Below are 17,986 nucleotides of genomic sequence, written 5' to 3'. Positions count from 1 at the left end.
AAACATCATCCTGCAGTGCATTCCACATCCTCACTGTTCTCACTGTGAAGAACCAGCTACTATGCTTCAAATAAAGGTTCTTTTCCTGTAGTCTGAAGGAATGGCCTCTGGTGCGGTGTTCCTCTTAATGGAAAAATAGATCGCTTGCTAGCGGTCTATAATGCCCTCTTATGTACTTATAAAGAGTAATTATGTCCCCTTGCAAGCATCTTTTTTTCAGAGAAAACAACCCAATCTACCCTCATAGTTTTCATTTTCCATCTCCTTAACCAGTTTAGTTGCATGTCTCTGCGCTCTCTCCAGCTCACGTTTAGTTGTTTAGTTAAGTTGTGATCACCTAAACTTAGCTTTTCAACAGCTGCTCAGAGCCCATTGAGCATGTGTGTGTCACAGACACTCCTAACAATCCAAGATGGCAAACTCCTGTGATACCATTGAAGGCTGGATCATTACTAGTCTAGAGATGCTGAACCTTCAGGCTGGTCCAGTTAGTTCAGTATATAAAATATGGCATTTCTAGCCATAGTCATCTTTAGGGTTTAGTTCTCCTTTAAGGACTGGAGCCCAAACAGCACTACATACTCATGGGGACATATAAAGAGGCAAAATGATGTATTCATCCCTTGGGTTAATTACTTTTTTTTTATGCAAGACAGCACTTTACATTATTTAGAAGGCACTGATTGTTACTGCTTAGAGTTACACAGCTTGTTATTCAGCAAATCCCCAAATACTTCTCAATTAAGAATGCCCCAACACACAATGGAGTTTATGTAATAAAGTTTGCCTAGAAGCAGAAACCCATAGCAACCAATCATCAGGTAGAATTTACTAGTCACCTGTTTAAATGCAAGCATCTTATTATTTACTGTGAGTTACTGCTCCTGGGCAAACTTAGTGCTTTTTATTACATCTGGGGGTTAGTATATAACTAATATTTACATTATTTCTACTGAAGTGTATAAACTTAATCTCTCTGCAATGTGTCATCAAATGGAATCAAACCATCCTGGCACAAATAAAGCAAGATTAAAAAATACATGGCCCATTTTGAAACACATATTTAAAGGAGAAGGAAAGGCTAAAATTAAGTAAGCTTTATCAGAAAGGTCTATATAAATACACCAGTAAACCCTCAAAGTAATGCTGCTCTGAGTTCTCTGTCAAAAGAAACACAGCTTTCCTTTTATTGTTTACTCATGTGCTTCTGTATCAGACTTCCTGTTTTCAGCTTAAACCTCCAGGGCTAGGGCTTGAGCATGCTCAGTTTGCTCCTCTCACTCGCCTTCCTCCCCTCCCTGCAGTAATCTGAGCTCAGAGCTGTAAGTGAGCAGGGAGAGACTCAGGCTGGAAGTGATGTCACACCAAGCTTATATGGCAGCTTCTATCCTAAACAAACAGAGACAGTGTCTAGAGCTGTTTACTCAGGTATGGTAAAGCATTCTGCAGAATAAATATAGCGTTCTAGCTTGCACTATTGTGGCTAATGCTGTTTGCAATAAACTGTCTTGGAGTCTTCCTTTTCCTTTAAGCACATTTTCAATACAAACATTAATTATATGGCTTATGCTGAACATACAGTAGGTTTGTATTATCCTTTCAACAGCTGTTCAGATTTAATTTGAATGTTTAAACAAGATTCCCTTGGAGCCAATGCTCGTTGAGAATGCTGGGGTATAATTGCAGCCGAAGGCTGCTCCCTGATCATTCGGTTTGTGAAAATGAATGGTACTAAACATCAGTCAGAACGTTGCTCAGTAATATTATCATAAGGTTGATGGCGCACAGGAATGTCTATGTGCTGATAAAAAAAAACAGGACTAGCACTGCCTTGCATTACCTTTTATTCAGTGGGAATGGGCAATATCAAGCATTTTTTACCTGGTTTAAATGCACCGCATGTAAATCAGCTTAATGGACTTCTGACCACTGCTAAGCAGTGAAATGCCTCTGTCCATTGCTCATATTTATATAAAAATGTATACTGAGTCTGTACTGAAGACAAGGTATGCCATGGATGTAGTTGGCATTTATTGCAGTCATTCAGAAGTTTGTCATTGAAAAATAAGGTATGTACAATGATCACAAGAGATTAATAAATATCCCTGGGCACCCATTTTATTACACTCATCCACTTTCAGCATTCATTACCTCCGTTCATAAGCAGATTCTTTTCTCCAGTATATAATATCCTCTTTGGGGAATCCAAGTGTTTCTTGGAAGGTTTGCTTAGAAAAAAAAAGAGCTGCATAATAAAGAAGCCGTCCCCCTATCCTTAGGATATTGCTGTGCAAATAGATATCAGTAAATCAAATTACAGAACCATACTAATGAAATACAGAGAGCTTTGTTGCTGTAAGTGTGTGTATAATTTGTTTACTAATAAATGGATTCTAAAGGTTCAATTTAAGTATTGGTACTGCAGAATTTAAAATGGTCCTCCACCCAAAAATATATATATATAAAAATATATGGAACTAACGGTATAATCACTAGTTGGCATGCTGAAATGTTTGGCAACCCACCAGTGAATATAATCGCTGACCTGATACCCTGTGCCGGTAAAATCTGGCCAGGGGGCTGTAGATGACGTTGCAGGGCGGGCAGATGATGTCATGGAGGCGGGCAGATGATGTCATGGAGACAGGCAGATGACGCCAAGTGTGGCTTTTAGTGGTTGGTTGATCACTATGTCAGTTGATCACTATGTCAATGGAAATGTTGCTCTATACTATAGTTGTTAGCGCGGAATGGGTGGGGGGCAGCACTCAGGCAGAAGCAGCCCCAAAAATTGCCCTTCTCATTGTGGTTGCAATCCTCTGCTTCTTTTCTCCACACCGGGTTACTGTGCATACACCTGCCTGGACTAGAACAAAGAGAAGACAGAAGAAGTCGAAGTACATGGTGACGAGTCACTTCTACAGAAGTACCCCGAGCGAGTGTAGTTTTTAGTGAATAGAAGCACCAGCTGTTTACATTCTCTACACTCCTGGCTCAGACTCCTGAAACCATGTTGGAAGCCTGTCCTTTAAAGCTCATGAAAGGAGAACTAACTCCTGTTACACCGTTTTATGAGTCAACCACACAGAACAAAAAAGGGATAAACAAATACTGCTTTCCAAACATCACATAAGCAACCAACTGAAAACTTTATATCCACATATAACTGGAAGTGGTATCTTAAAAGTGAAACATATTAATATAACTTAGATTGAAACTGTGGCAATATGGAGAAAAATGTTTAAATGTATGCAACAATGTATCAAAGTGATGGGAATTTGTTTGCAGAATTAGAAATGTTAAACTGATTATTTTATGAATTTTTTCTTTCCTTTTTTTCTTATATTTTTTTCTCTTTAAATTTTGATTGTCTGCATGTAGTGTTAACCAATGCATAGTTTTAATTAGTTCACCTATGTGTAAGGGGAGGGGGAAGTCCCCATGTGGGTATAAATAGTGGTATGGAACTGAGCATGCTCAGGTCTCTGATGAAGTACATAGTTACGAAACGCGTCAGACCATGTGTTAGCATTTCTTCTTTTTAAACTGATGTAACCAATAAAGGATGAATTTATAACCAACAACCTATGAGCGATCCTTTGACTTTGGAGTGCGCCGCAACGACTTGGATGTGACTAGTAAGCAACCAACTGAGTTGGCAAATGGCATTGATAATGGCAATAAACATAGGACCTTGCAATTGATTATTGCACTGTGCACATTATAAATGAGTGCTCTATTGACATTTAACATTAATTTACTCTTCATTTTGCAGGTCATTACTTCAGCACCAAACATGGTAACATTACAAAACAAAATTCGGACTGTTTTTAGAAATGATGTGTCATATTTTAAAATATAATGGTTTGATTATTTTTACGTGATTATTTTTGAGAACACTCATTCTCAAAATATTGTGACAAGTACTGAACCACTGTAGCCAGTACAGCCAGCAGCAGCAATTGAAAGTAGTTCAGTATTCAGGAGGAGAGATGTGTGAATACATTTTTATCAGTACATAAAAAGAATATTGAAAAAGTGATACAACTGGAAAATTAAGTTTTGGAAGAAAAGACATTTACAATCAGCGAAATAACCTAAACCCATATAAATTAAGTGTGCCGCAGGGCAAATGGGGCATGGTTTAATGGTGCTTTTCACTCAGAGTGTGACAGGATGGATTCAGGCTTAGTCTGCATTGCTCAGCATGGCTTGGATAGGTTTGTATAACAAGTATTGGATCCCTTTATCAAGAAAATTCTGAATTATGAGAAGGCTATCTCTCATTTTAAGCAAATAATTACTTTTTTTTTTTAAAGGGGACCTGTCACCCTAAGAAATAATCCAAATTTCACAAAATCTGGAGGGTTATGAAAGTTTGAACATATTACTGTGGTTTTATTCAGTTATTACAGTTTTGCTAATGAAGGTGAATTGCCCTTAAGGGCATGGGCACACGGGCAGATTCGGGGAGATTTAGTCGCCTGATGACTAATTACCTCTTCTGCGGGGCGACAATCTCCCTGAACTGCCTTCCGCCTGCTATAATTAGAAAACGCCAGCGCAATGGCTCTCGCGCCACTTCGATTTCCGAAGTCGCCCAAAGTTGTCTCACCAGGAAACTTCGGGCGACTTCGAAAATTATAATCGCCGCGAGTGCATTGGCGCAGGCGATTTTTCATTTTAGCCGGCGGAAGGCAGTTTGGGGAGATTGTTGTTCCCCCGAAGAAGAAAATGTACCCGTGTGCCCCTGCCCTTAAGCTGTGAGTTGAACTTTTCCCAAGGGACTTCCTTATCTAAATTGTTACAATTACTTATGTGCTTATCTTTACAAAGTATCTTAGTTGCACCTGGTGGCTGTTCTGGGCTTTCTGCAAAAAGTCAATTAAGTTAGAATCTTTGTTCCTTTTTCCGGCTGTTCAGTGCAGAGAAAGTCAGGACTTTTCAGTGCAAACGCAGGACTGCGAGTTGAGCTGTCAAAACGGGACATGAAAATGGGATAGTTGGGAGGTATGGAAGCAGCCAGGAGCCATTTTGTGGACACTGTTATTAAGACCAATTGTGTATCACTCCTTGTGTATGCAACAGAATGGGGAACGTAATGCCCATGCACAGTGACCTACATAATTATAGAGCCTGAGGGGGGAAGGGGAGATGTGAGGAGAGCAGTGATGGGTAAGAAGTGCTGAATGGAAAGTGAAGGTAATTGATGCCTCAGGCATAGAGGTGGGGCAGATAATATTTGATCGACAGCTCAGATATTTAAACACATTTACATTTAACAGGTATGGATGTTTTAATGATAAAACAAATTTCTTTATACAGCTTTTTATGTGTCGGTGACAGGTCCACTTTAAAAACGTGTTATTTTTCTCTGTTATAGTAAAACAGTGCCCTGTACTTGATGGCAACTAAACTGCATGAATCAATATTGTTGGCAAAACAGTCCTGTTGGGTTTATTTAATAAGACATGCCTTATCTGCAAAACCACAGGTCCCAAGCATTCTAGATAATGTTCAAGGAAAGATATGTAGATTTTAATACTGACAGTGTTATTATATTGTAGCTACAAATGCATATAGGAATAACTATAGTATGAGCAATTTAATTTAATTGGCCTCCATAGTCATCATCACCCAGATAGTCTATCTCCTTGCTTTTATCTCCTTCAGTCCAACTTCTTGTTCCTCCAGGTTTCCTGCTTGCTTTCTATTTATCCTTCAGTCTTTGGTCCAGTTACTAATGGAAACTGGTACCAGCTGTTTCTGGATGTGAGTCTCAGCTGTACATTAGTGCTTAGGGTATCTACAGTGTTCACAATGACTGGCTCAGATATTCATTTTAATAATAAAATCTGTTGAAATGGTAAGTAGCTGAACAATTGCATTGGGACAGAAACAGCTGCTAAACAATTTCATGTAAGAGGATCCATTGTTTACTGCATGTGTTAACTTTGTATGATTTAAGGCCCCAGTCAATTTCAGTCTTTATAAATAGATGCAAATGTTCACATATTGATGATATTCATTAATGGCACAGATATGGGACAGGTTATGCTTGGAACCTGAGGTTTTCTGGATGGAGGGGGGGGGGTCTTTCTGTAATTTGGATCTCCATGCCTTGAGTCAACTAAAAAGTAATTTAAACATGAATTACTCCCAATAGCATTGTTTTAACTCCAATAAGGATTACTTATATCTTGGTTAGGATTGAGTACATGGTAGTTACTATTACACTGAAAATGCAAATGTTTTTCTAAAAATGTAAATTATTTGATTACAGGGGACATATTATGTAAAAAAACAAGAATGTACCCGTGCACTAAACTCTTTTAGATAGAGAAGAAGTGTACTTTAAAAAGTAGTGTTTCCGGTTACTTTATTAAAAATGTCTGTAAAAACCCCACGAGTCCCACCTGCTGCCTCCTTTACCAGGCTTTTCAGGGGAGCCAGTGGCACTCAGCACACTGCACTGTAGGACAGGAACCAATCAGCAGCCAGGCTGACCTGATAGGGGACTGAAGCCTGTCTTTGCTTGTGTGACTGCAGGGTTGTGATTGGCTGTCCCCTTCTATTGTGCTTCTGGCAGGGACCGTTAGGACACGCCCACCCCACATTTGAAACATAGACAGGGACAAGACATCTATGGGGAGTTCCAATAAAGGGGCTAATTTTGAAGTCTATTAATTTACACCCAAACGTAAACCAGCTCCATGTAGTGGACATCATTGCCTACAAAGTTGGTTTTTTTTATTTATCCTATATGTCTCCTTTAAAATGGAGTCCATGGAAGATGGCCTTGCCATAACTCGAGCGTTCTGGATAGGGTTTCCAGATAACGGATCCCATACCTGTACTACAGCCCCCTTAAACTTCTGTATAGTCGCTGTGAAGTACCCCGGCCCATTGCAGTTTTCTGCTTAGAGAAGCTCCTTGCCCTGCAAATCAGGTAAGCATACTTCCAGACTGTCCATTTTTTTTTTTTTGCTTGACATGCTAGGTTTTGACCACTCCATTGTTACTGAAATGTCCCGACTTTCTCTTTGATCTCCTGCACTGAACAGCCAGAAAAAGATACAAAGTTTCTAACCAGCTTTTGGCAGAGAGCCCAGAATAAGTGACAGGTGCACTTGGATACTTTTTTTTTAGCAATTTCAGATAAGCAAAGAAGCAACTGTAACCAGTGGTGTAACTAGTTGTTACTGTGCCCCATAGCAAATTCAATTTAGGGCCCCAAAATATTTATAAGTTGGCCTATTTTACCAAGATATATTAAAATTGCTAATTAATTAGGGTCTCACTAGGCCCCCTACACTCCTGGGCCCCCCTGCAACCGCAGGGTCTGCTTCCTCTATAGTTACGCCCCAGACTGTAACACTTTAAGATAAGCAAGTCTCTTGGGGAAACTGGGACTTGCAGTTTAAAGGGCAATTCGCCTTCATTAGCAAAACTGTAATAAGACATACAAACCACAGAAATGTGTTCAAACTTTCATAACCTGCCAAATTTTGTAAAATGAACATGGTAAATAGGGGGTGTGGCCACCAAAATGGGTGTCGTAAAAAGTGCACCGCACCGTGGCAGATCGGTTTGTCCACTTTTTATTTCTAGAATGTTGGGATGTATGAGTATGGGATTATAATCATAGTGTGGTGCATAACATTTGGAACCTCCAGCAATTTAAACTTTCCTTCTCCTTTAAATGCACAGCATGTTGTTTTTTAATATGATTAAACATGCCAGCGTGGTTCACCAATAATATTCAAGTGATAACGGACTATGCATCACACACCATAATATACAGTATATTTAATCTAGTAGGTTGCATTCCAATTAAATAAACTGTATAATATGCAAGCTCTGTGTTTTGGCCGCACTGAGTGATGTGTTTACCACTGGTAATGACTTAAACGTGAATATTGGGAATAATAAGGTTATGCAATGTGCAATTTAGAAGGCGATATTGGTCCTAGAGCACAAGTAAATATGCATATAGCATTGGGAGTCTTTTGTACTTCTTTGTAATATTAAATGTTTTATTTTTTGTAAACAACTGTCTGTACAGTAGCTATCTAAAAATAATTAGTGGAAAGACATAACTGCCTTCAAAATCGTTTGCATTTGTCCCTAGGAATATTATGTAATGATGTTGCTGTAAAAAAAATGAATGCTGTTAAAAAATTCATAGAGCCTTTAAACATATCGGTTAACCTATAGAATGTAACACAGCAAACCTTAAACATGTGCCAAATATTTAGGAGAGGGGGCAGTTGCATTGTCTCTTTAATTCTAGACATTTTTTGCAATGCTTAGATGTACTCTGAAGCTATTTTAGTTGATTAAAAGCAATGTGCTTTGGCGTAAGTATAAAGTTAGATATGTTTGAACCATATATAGGAACAGTAACATTAAAAAATTAAAATGTTTTAAAGTAATAAAAATATAATGCAGTGTTGCCCTGCACTGGTAAATCTGCTGTGGTTGCTTCAGAAACACTACTATTATTTATATAAATAAGCTGCTGTGTAGCAATGGGGTCAGACATTCAAAGGAGAAAAGGCTCCGGTTACACAGCAGATAAGCTCTGTAGCACATAATGGTGTTATCTGTTATCCACTATATAACCTGTGCCATATAGCCTTTTTTCAGTTTCTGCCAATGCTACACAGCAGCTTGTTTATATGAACTAGTAGTGTTTCTGAAGCAAACACATCAGTTTTAGCAGTGCAGGGCAGCAGTGATATTTATATTACTTAAAATAACAGACATTTTTGGGTGTTATTGTTACTTTAACGACAGGGAAGAACTGCTTAGTTATATGTGACATATGGAAGACCCTTGCAGTGTCAGACTGGTCCTCCAGGATACCAGAGTTCTGGTGGGTCCAGGTGTCCGTGGGCCTTACTATTTCATGGTTATTGCCTGGTTGTATATGGGAACAAAGAGGAGAAATAGATCGTAGAATATATTGTTTGTAAGCAAAAGATTCTAAGGGGGTTATTTACTAAAACTCGAATTCATCTATTTTTTTATTAAAGCAAAGTCGACCTAACTCCCATCCAAGACTTAAACTTATTTATCAATCATTTTTCTCGAAAAAGTCAGAGTGAAAAACTTTAAGACAAATTTGTGCGTTAATTTGATTGAAACCCCGAAAACTAGACTCAACTTGGATTATTGGAAAAAAAACCCCAGATTTTGTTGGATTATCCAGAGCAGATCACAATGTCTAAATACAACTTCAGGGACATCTGAAATTGACGTCTACATGACCTCGATAGGTTTGAGTATTTTCGGATTTGGATTTTTTTGCAGCTTTGAATTATAATATATCTCTAAGAATTTAAATTTTTTTCCCCTCTAAAAACTTGACCAGATAAATTCGAGGTTTAATAAATGGGCCCTTAGAAGAATAGTTGAATCCATTATTTTAATACTTGGTTAAATACCGATACACCCACAAAAGTTTCAGGCACAAACTTGAAGTCCAAACTCTAATTTCTATATTCCAATTTGAGAATTTTTTTAAAAAAAACTGCACTAATACCATAAAATTGCTACATTCAGGTGTCCAGGTCCAGGTCACATTCTATTAAGGGTTTGTCTTGGGTTTAGTCATACTAAATACAAATCTTGTGAAAAGGTTTTACCAAATCCAAATGATTCCTGCATTTAGTCCATACCTATTTGTAATCTGCAAAATTACTTGGGTGAGGAAAAGTGATGCGTTCCATATGCGAGTTGTGGAGTTGGATTACGGTTCTCGTGATTTGTGAGACAATGCGCTTGGTCTAAAGTCAGACAGTGATGTAGTTATCCTTTTAGAAATATTGAAAGCAGTTCTTTAATGATAACCCTAAAGTGGATGTTGTGCCTTTATCCTTTGTTACAAAGTTGCTGACTTGTATTTAGTCCTCCTCTGGTGCTCAGCTGCACTTGTTCTTTATTGGTTTCTACCAGATTTTCTACTATGGGGAACTATCTTAAAAATGGAAATTTAATATAAGCTTTATCATACTGAAATAAGAAATTTTCTAAATATAATCAATTAAAAATTCTGTACCGTTTCTGAAAAAAATCAAGTTTATCTTCATTATTCCTCTTCATTATTCCTCTCTCAGCATCTGTTTCTCGTCATGCAGCAGTTGGGTGTCAGATATTCATTGACAGTTAGATCCAATATATGCACATTACTTTTGGCTTTTGGCCTAGAAGATGTATTAGCGCTCACTCTATTAAAATAACCAGATATCATGTCTCTCTACATGCAGGATTTGTTTGTACTGGAATCAGTTATTTTAGTGACCTCTAATACATGTGCTAGGAAAGGGAGCTCCCCCATAAGATATATTGGAGAGAGAGTGAGCACCTAGGCAAAAGGCAAAGGATTATTAGACAAAAACCGATTCCACTTACTGTATGGAGACTGAATGAAGAGAGACTGGTAGCTCAGATGGGGAGAGTAAAGAGTAACTTGATTATTTCATAAACGGTACATCATTTGTAACTGAATATATTTAGATTTTTTTTTATTTCAGTGAGATGAAGCTCATATTAAATTTAAATTTTGTGATAGATCCCCTTTAATTTTCGTCTGCGTCCCTGACCTGTCATTCAGGTTTACAATGTAACGTATGATATCTGGGAGGCTTTAAGTCAGTTTGCTTTCATACCCATCATGGAGTACTGCATTATCTCTCCTTTATGGTAACTCCTTTTTTAAATACAGCAAGTAGATTTTCCTGTTGTTTATGCACATTACTTTTGGCTATTAGTGGTGTCCTAACCATCCCTTTTCTGTCCTGAACATGCCAGGTACTTAGGCACCCATTTCATATGCATCAATGTCTGATGGATTTCTATAGAACTAGAGACACAGCAGCGGATGTTAGATACCATGTGTTTGCAGAATGTTTCATTTGCAGTTGTTTTTTTTTATGGCAAAATGATGTCAGGATTTTACAAAATAATTGCTTATTCAAATCTCGATGAATTGAGGCCAACCTATTATCTGAGACCCCTGGTTTCCTACTCCCAGGGAGCCTGCTGTGTAATTTAATGGCCCTTCACATCACCATGATTGCACATCACTTTAACAAGAAAATAATCAACAGAGATTGATTGTGCTTGTTGTTTTTTCATTTGTAAAAACCCAGTCTTGCTTAAACATTTGCCGGCAGGTTAAAAATAAAATACAATTAACTTCGAATTGTGGTGACTTTCTGTCTTTTTCATTTTCAGAAAACTGACCTGTGAAATCATCCAGCAGTGTTTCAATTCAGAAGGATATTGAAGTGAAATAATTGCTGTCTTTCTGTTACCACCTTTATTATTACAGATACAAAAAGTCAAACACTACAACAAGTTTATTAGTCGCAGAATAGAAGGAGAACTATGTCTGGCTTGTGAAAAGTTGGCCTGACAAGCACCGTAGCACTGACTGCTAAATGTGCACATACATTACTTACATACAGTTTTTATGTAAGGGCATTTTTTTTTAAATGAACTCTATGATACTTTTAAAGGAGTATTCTTTAGTAACAAAGTCTTCCATTGTGTATTAATTACCAGCCATGTCAAGTTTGGATAGGGGACAGTATTTTTAAAGCAGACTTTTAGATGAAGAATAGTTATATGTAGTGACTGTAGTTTATTTTTAAAGCAGACTTTTAGATGAAGAATAGTTATATGTAGTGACTGTAGTTATATGAAGAAATGTAAAATCTTCTAAATTCCTTTATGTTGGGTGTGAGTTGGTCAATTTTGTCCAATCAAAACTGAGATAAACTTTTTGTTTTCTAGTAAACCACGCACATAATCCAAGAGCAGATATAGTTCATACATTGGCCAACGCATCATCAATTGCATTCTTGAACTGGTGTACCTTGACACCAAAGGATATCTCAATGGCCCCTAGACAACCCCAATCTCAGACTGACAATCTCACTACTTCTTATTTCCTTACTTCCACCACAGGCTTCTATAACATCCATTTCATTAAACTTATTCTGGTTAGGGTGAGACTGGCTACGTTTTTTGCTTCCCTTCTCCACAAGTCCTACCCATTCAGAAGCCATGTTACAATGTCTTGCACTGATGAGATCTCACAAGATTGAAACAGGCTGTCTGCAAGTGTTGATATAAGGCTCTGAACCATTAGGCTGTATCTGTGCTATAAAACCAGCGGTCCTGGATGCACAGTTGGCCAATGGAACATAAAGGAGTGATTTGCATGTCCGCCAATAATGCCTTATGGCAGTATTAAAACTCTCGTTTTTGGTATTTAGGCAGTGCTATGTGAATGTCATGAGACAAGTAAACATATTTTGGTTTCAGAAGGCCTCACTTTGCATGTAATTGCTTGTGAAGGGCTTTTTGTCTCCTTTTAGCCCATTTCACCTTAACCAGGTTCGGTTTTCTACCCACTCAGAAGCCATGTTACACTATCTTGCACTGATGAGATCTAACAAGATCAAAATAGGCTGTCTGCAAGTTTGGATATATGGCTCTGAATTATAAGGCTCTATCTGTGCTATAAAACCAGCGGCCCTGGATGCATAGTTGGCCAAAGGAACATGATGCCTTATGGGAGAGTTAAACTCTAATTTTTGGTATTAAAGCAGTGCTATGTTTATGGCACGAGGCAAGTAAATACAATCTGTTTTCAGAAGGCATTTTCTGACTGTACCTGATATAGAATTGCCTTTAGCAATAGTGTGTTAGTGCGTTGACCCCCACACACACACACAAGGCTTTGGTTTTATAATTTATTCAACAGCTGAAGAACTGCAAGACCTTCTCCACATGACTGTGTCAAAACCATAATGCCTAGGACACTCTAGGATACTATCTGAACTGCTGTAGAGGGCACCCTCTAGTGTCAGCAGTGTTGCATAGCAATAAACATAAACAAGGTATAATGAAAATGTCCTTAAAAGGGCTGTTGCTAAACACTACATTATAGACCCCTCATTTTACCATTTGTAGTGAATGTTTTGTTAGCAAAGTCTGTTGTGCTGGGGAAGGGTTAATCTGAACACTTCTAATCAAATAATCTACTTCTCAAGGACCCATCATGGAGTAGCTTCAATTTCCATGTTTGCCTTGTTTAGCTCAAGAAATAACAAAAGCCATAGATATTCTTCATTAAAATAAAGTATATTCAGCCCAAGTCCTATTCATTGAACTCATGTTGAGCAAGGGGCTATTCTGCCTTCTTTATTGCTTGGTATTCTTATGTGTCTAAGTTAAATGGAATATTTTCAGTTCAAAAAATGAAGAATTGTTATATCTGTCTTAATTTACGGCATCAATGCAAAGCATTTCCCCACAGAAATTGTGCAGTTGACACCCTCTATCTTTGTTAAAATCATGTGAATTACATTGATTTTGTGCTAATATCAGCTGATAAGTAATGCTTGCTGTTGCTGCGACATTGGTTTTGACAGTGTTGCTCCTTGGCCTTCAAAAGCATTTAATAAAATAAGCAACTAAGTGGACTAATCACGTAGCCACTAGATATTAATGAATTTGAGGCAATTTATTTTGGAATCTTAAATATTAGGAAATATATGAATAGAAATTACTTTGTATTCACACTGTATACCTAGGTTGTCCTCCTATAATGTTAAAATGAACAGTATGCAATTATGAAGTAAAAAGTATCCATCTATATTCATGTGAACATCTCATAGCGCCAAGGCACAATGAACTAAGGTTCACAGAGAACAGCAACAGACAAAGCAGAGAAGAAAAACACCTAAATACAAGTGTTATAACAAAACAATTGAAATATCGGAGTGTCACACACTGTATTTATATTGAAAATACTGCTACATCAAGTTCATATGTTCACTCTTATAGTTGGCATCTTTGATCCAATGGTACAAAGAATTGAGTCCCTCCAGTTTGATTTTAGGATGATTTTGGATCTTTTTATTTATTTGTGGGCTGGTCTTCATTTATGCAGTGCTTCAAAATGGTGCATAGTTTGATTTTGTTTTAGTTTCAAAGGGCATTTGGTTGTAGTGGTTGACATCCACTTAATCATAGTATAATGTTTTTAGATGTGTCATGCACTTATATAAGTAACCAGGGGTATTTTACTCATGTCCTAGATGCAAGTGCAAGTGCGCTAATGTGAGTAAAATCGCACTCCTTTATGCTCATTGACACAAGACTTGCATCTAAGTCAGTGATCCCCAACCAGTAGCTCGTGAGCAACATGTTGCTCTTCAAACCATTGGATGTTGCTCCCAGTGGTCTCAAAGCAGGGGCTTAATTTTATTTCATGGCTTGGAGGAAAGTTTTGGTTGTATAAAAACCATGTGTACAGCCAAACAGAGCCTTAATGTAGGTTGACAATCCACATAGGGGCTACTAAATGGCCAATCACAGCCCTTATTTGGCACCCCAGGAACATTTTTCATGCTAGTGTTGCTCCCCAACTCCTTTGACTTCTGAATGTTGCTCATGGGTTCTTAAGGCTTGGGATCCCTGATCTAAGGCATAGCTGCACTCTGCAGCTTGTTTTGGCAGATGCAAGGCAACCATGTTCTTAGGCAGGACATTAAGGGGCAGATTTATCAAGGGTCGAATTTCAAATAAAATAACTTCGAAAGTCGATGAAAAAAAAGACCAACCAACATTTCTAAATGATGAGATAATTATGGTGTGGGAGTGAGGATACTGTGTGGCTCCCCATGACCGCCCTTCATGAATACAACACTGATGAATAAGTGAGAGAAGTGCAGGCCATGAAACTTCATACTGGAGTACAGAGACCTGTGGGTGCAAAGTGCAAGTCATGGTAGAAAAGTGCTTATTTACTGAAGCAAACAAATATCCTATTTAAAACACTTGGCAACAGGGTTGAATGGCTGAAGTTTCATCCATACCCAAATGTTATATTTGGTAGCATTCCGTGTAGTGAGAAGAACTTATCTTCTTGGGGCAAATTCATGAGAGTTTCCATGAGAAAAATATATCTTGTACTTCAAGTCCTCATTTCCATATACGTCAATAAAATATTCATGTGATGAACTACGAGATGTATTTCTCATTTAATTGATTCTTGACAATTATGTTATTTCTTGTGTTTAGACTGTTTTGGTCTCTGTTGGCAATGTTATACAGAACATTTTAAGGACTTGTATCTTTGCTTCTGACATTGAGGAAATGGACCATGACATGATTGCTGTTAGATACTCAGCCTGGCTACAAATTAGACTCCAATATCTTTTAAGCTCCAACAAATTCCACAGTGCTGTTCAATTGGGAAGAACCCAAACAGTATGACAGAGAAACAACACAGAGGGCCTTGTCCACCAAGCAGTTCAGTGGATTTCAGGTTTTTCTAGTGGTTGTGTTAATTTTATTGTCTCACACAGACATTGATAAAATGCATATTAAGCTTCAGTATCGTGATTTTGGGATTTTGTGGTTTTCCAGCTATTATTTGTTTATTTCAGGTCTGACAAAATCAAATTTAATTTAACTCATCACTGACTAGAAACTCTTCCATTTTATGCATTTGCTTTTGATGTATGTGAAAGCTGCTAACCATCTTGTTCTTTATTGTTCTTCCAGCATTACTTCACTGTTAACTTTGGCCACGAAGGGCAGAAACCTCTGGAGCTACGCTGTGAAGAGGAACCTGAACGAGATGAATGGGTGGAAGCCATACACCAAGCGAGGTCAGCAACAGAAATGCATTTTATTATCTTTTGCTTTAGCAATTATACAAGAAATACTGATTCTGCATATGAGGAGCAAAATTGTCTCTTCATGTTCAAAGTGAGAAATTGTAGGCTTTTGCTCAGCACTCAATAACTCAGGCTACAAAATAATGAAGTAAATAGGTCACTGTGACAGTTCTCTAAGCTGAAGCTGTAGAACTTGTGTCAATGTTTTGGCATGTGGATCTTTTATCTTGTATTTTATTACCCTCTGAAGCCCACAAGTCAGCCTCCTATCATGAGGTGTGTTATAATTAAAATCTCAGGTCAGTAACCTCACCCATGGCTGTTTGTCGTTCAACATTTAATCATTACATAGTTCTAGTTAGCCGTATTGCCTTAGGATGACAAGTGACACTAAATGGTTTGTCAGATAATTTCATATGATTTCAGTATAGTTCATACACAGCGTACTTGGCTTTGCAGAGCATTATTTTCCTTGCAATGCAGCATACAGTACATATTTTGGTACAGGTATGGGACCTATTATCCAGAATACTCGGGACTTCATCTGATGAAGTGTCAGGTCTTCTGACACGAAACGCGTTAGATGTAAATCCCCTCCTTTGTAATTCTAAAAAGCGCAAAATAAAGCCGTTATATTGATATTAATTTACCAGACTCAAGAATGCTTTGATCAGCGCTCTGCAGCGGTAACAGAGGTATGATGTAGTAGCCGGTCAGAAGGAGCCGATACATCGCAAGAACTGCGGCTTAGCAGGAGCTGGCGTGCATGGGAAGCGCTCCGCCATTGCCACATCGCCTTTTCGTTTGTACATGGGTAGTTCCACACGAAAAGATATATTGGCGAAACTGAAGGATGTAGAACCCATTATTTCTGGACCAAACCTACAGACACCTTGCAAACCAGTTCAGTTTCGTGTGTAATATTATTATTTTTTCAAACCTGCGGGTGTATTTAGTACCTGTGAAACTATTAGGCTCACCTATCCTTCTTGATACATGGGTAGTTCCTAGTCTGGGATCTTGTAGTCGAGATCATGAGAAGCAGACGCTTCTTTGTGCACCATGACAGGAACTGACTCGAGTATAAGCCGAGGTAGACTTTTTCAGCACATTTTGGGTGCTGAAAAACTCGCTAATATTCGAGTATATACGGTATAGTAAAAGTGATGACAATCATGCATTGGCTTTAATATATGATCCCTGTATACAGAAGCCTTGTTACCCCTACTTACAAATATGCCACATTTTCCTGTGTTTATCAATTTTATTCTCATGTTTTACAATTTCTTCATAAATCTTGAAGTATTTCACATACATAACAGATATATGCAAATAGGGCATAATGCAGATATTTATTATAAGTGTGTGGATTAACTCAAATAGTAAGGTACTCTCCCCATTCCCATTCCAACCCCTTTATCACAAGGTTAAACTCAATTATGTTAGCACCTATATTGACTTTTCACATCTCTGGTTATTGTCCACATCAGCTGTGCTCCACAGACATATCCACAGACATACCCTCCTTCTAGAATAGGCAAAGACATATTTGCAATGGGGTTTGAGATTAAAGGAAACCTTTAAATTAAGTAGAGGTAAAATTGATGAGAGTGCTATCATAAGCACTTTTGTGTTCATTTATATTCCAAGATATTAAAGGATACATGTACTGTTGATATAAATTAATTTGGTTACAACAGCTCCACCTACTGGTCAGATTCTGACCACCAAGTAGTAAAGGAAGTTGTCAGGAGAAAGAAAGAAGGCTGGTCTGGTTAGGAAAAGAATTAGAAACCTTTCTCAAATCTTTCATAATTGTAATTCTTTATTTGATCCTTTTAATATACCATTGTACACATGGTTGGCATGAACTTGACGTACATTCCAAAAACAGGATGGACACGTGAATGCAGTTTAAATTGATACTGACACTAAATATAACTACTTTTTAAAATATGAATGTACATTAAGGGGGTTATTTACTAAACTCCGAATGCAAAAATCAAGAATAATTTGTGATTTTTTTTTTATATATAAAATCTGAATTTTAAAAAAATCACAAACTTTTCGGAATTTATTAAACCCAGAGGATGAAAAAGTTTAAATCTGAAAATCCAGCATCTCAGCCCTGTCGAGGTTGCATATAAGTGAATGGGAGAAGTCCCAATGATTTTTTTTGATGTGCGCTGGGTTTTTGGCAATACCCCGAAATTTTCAGAGTTTTCGGGTAAAATTCTGATTTTTCAGGTGAAAAACACGAATAAATTATGAAAATCTGATTT

The 17,986-nt window shown here is 37.7% G+C and overlaps 1 protein-coding gene across 2 annotated transcripts in view; it reads left to right on the top strand.

The window, feature by feature from the left end:
* The window catches only part of LOC108717634 (ras-specific guanine nucleotide-releasing factor 2), a 148,486-nt gene that overhangs the window by 56,836 nt on the left and 73,664 nt on the right, over nt 1-17,986 (top strand). For both annotated transcript variants that reach the window (XM_041568609.1, XM_018264856.2), the window contains exon 2: nt 15,589-15,695. In XM_041568609.1, coding sequence (XP_041424543.1) covers nt 15,589-15,695 — 107 coding nt within the window. The remainder of the gene's footprint in view (nt 1-15,588; nt 15,696-17,986) is intronic.

This window comes from Xenopus laevis, chromosome 1L (genome assembly GCF_017654675.1).
Source record: "Xenopus laevis strain J_2021 chromosome 1L, Xenopus_laevis_v10.1, whole genome shotgun sequence".
Lineage (NCBI taxonomy): Eukaryota > Metazoa > Chordata > Amphibia > Anura > Pipidae > Xenopus > Xenopus laevis.
The sequence above is the reverse complement of the archived record's forward strand: the minus strand, read 5'-3'. Positions and strand labels throughout refer to the sequence as shown.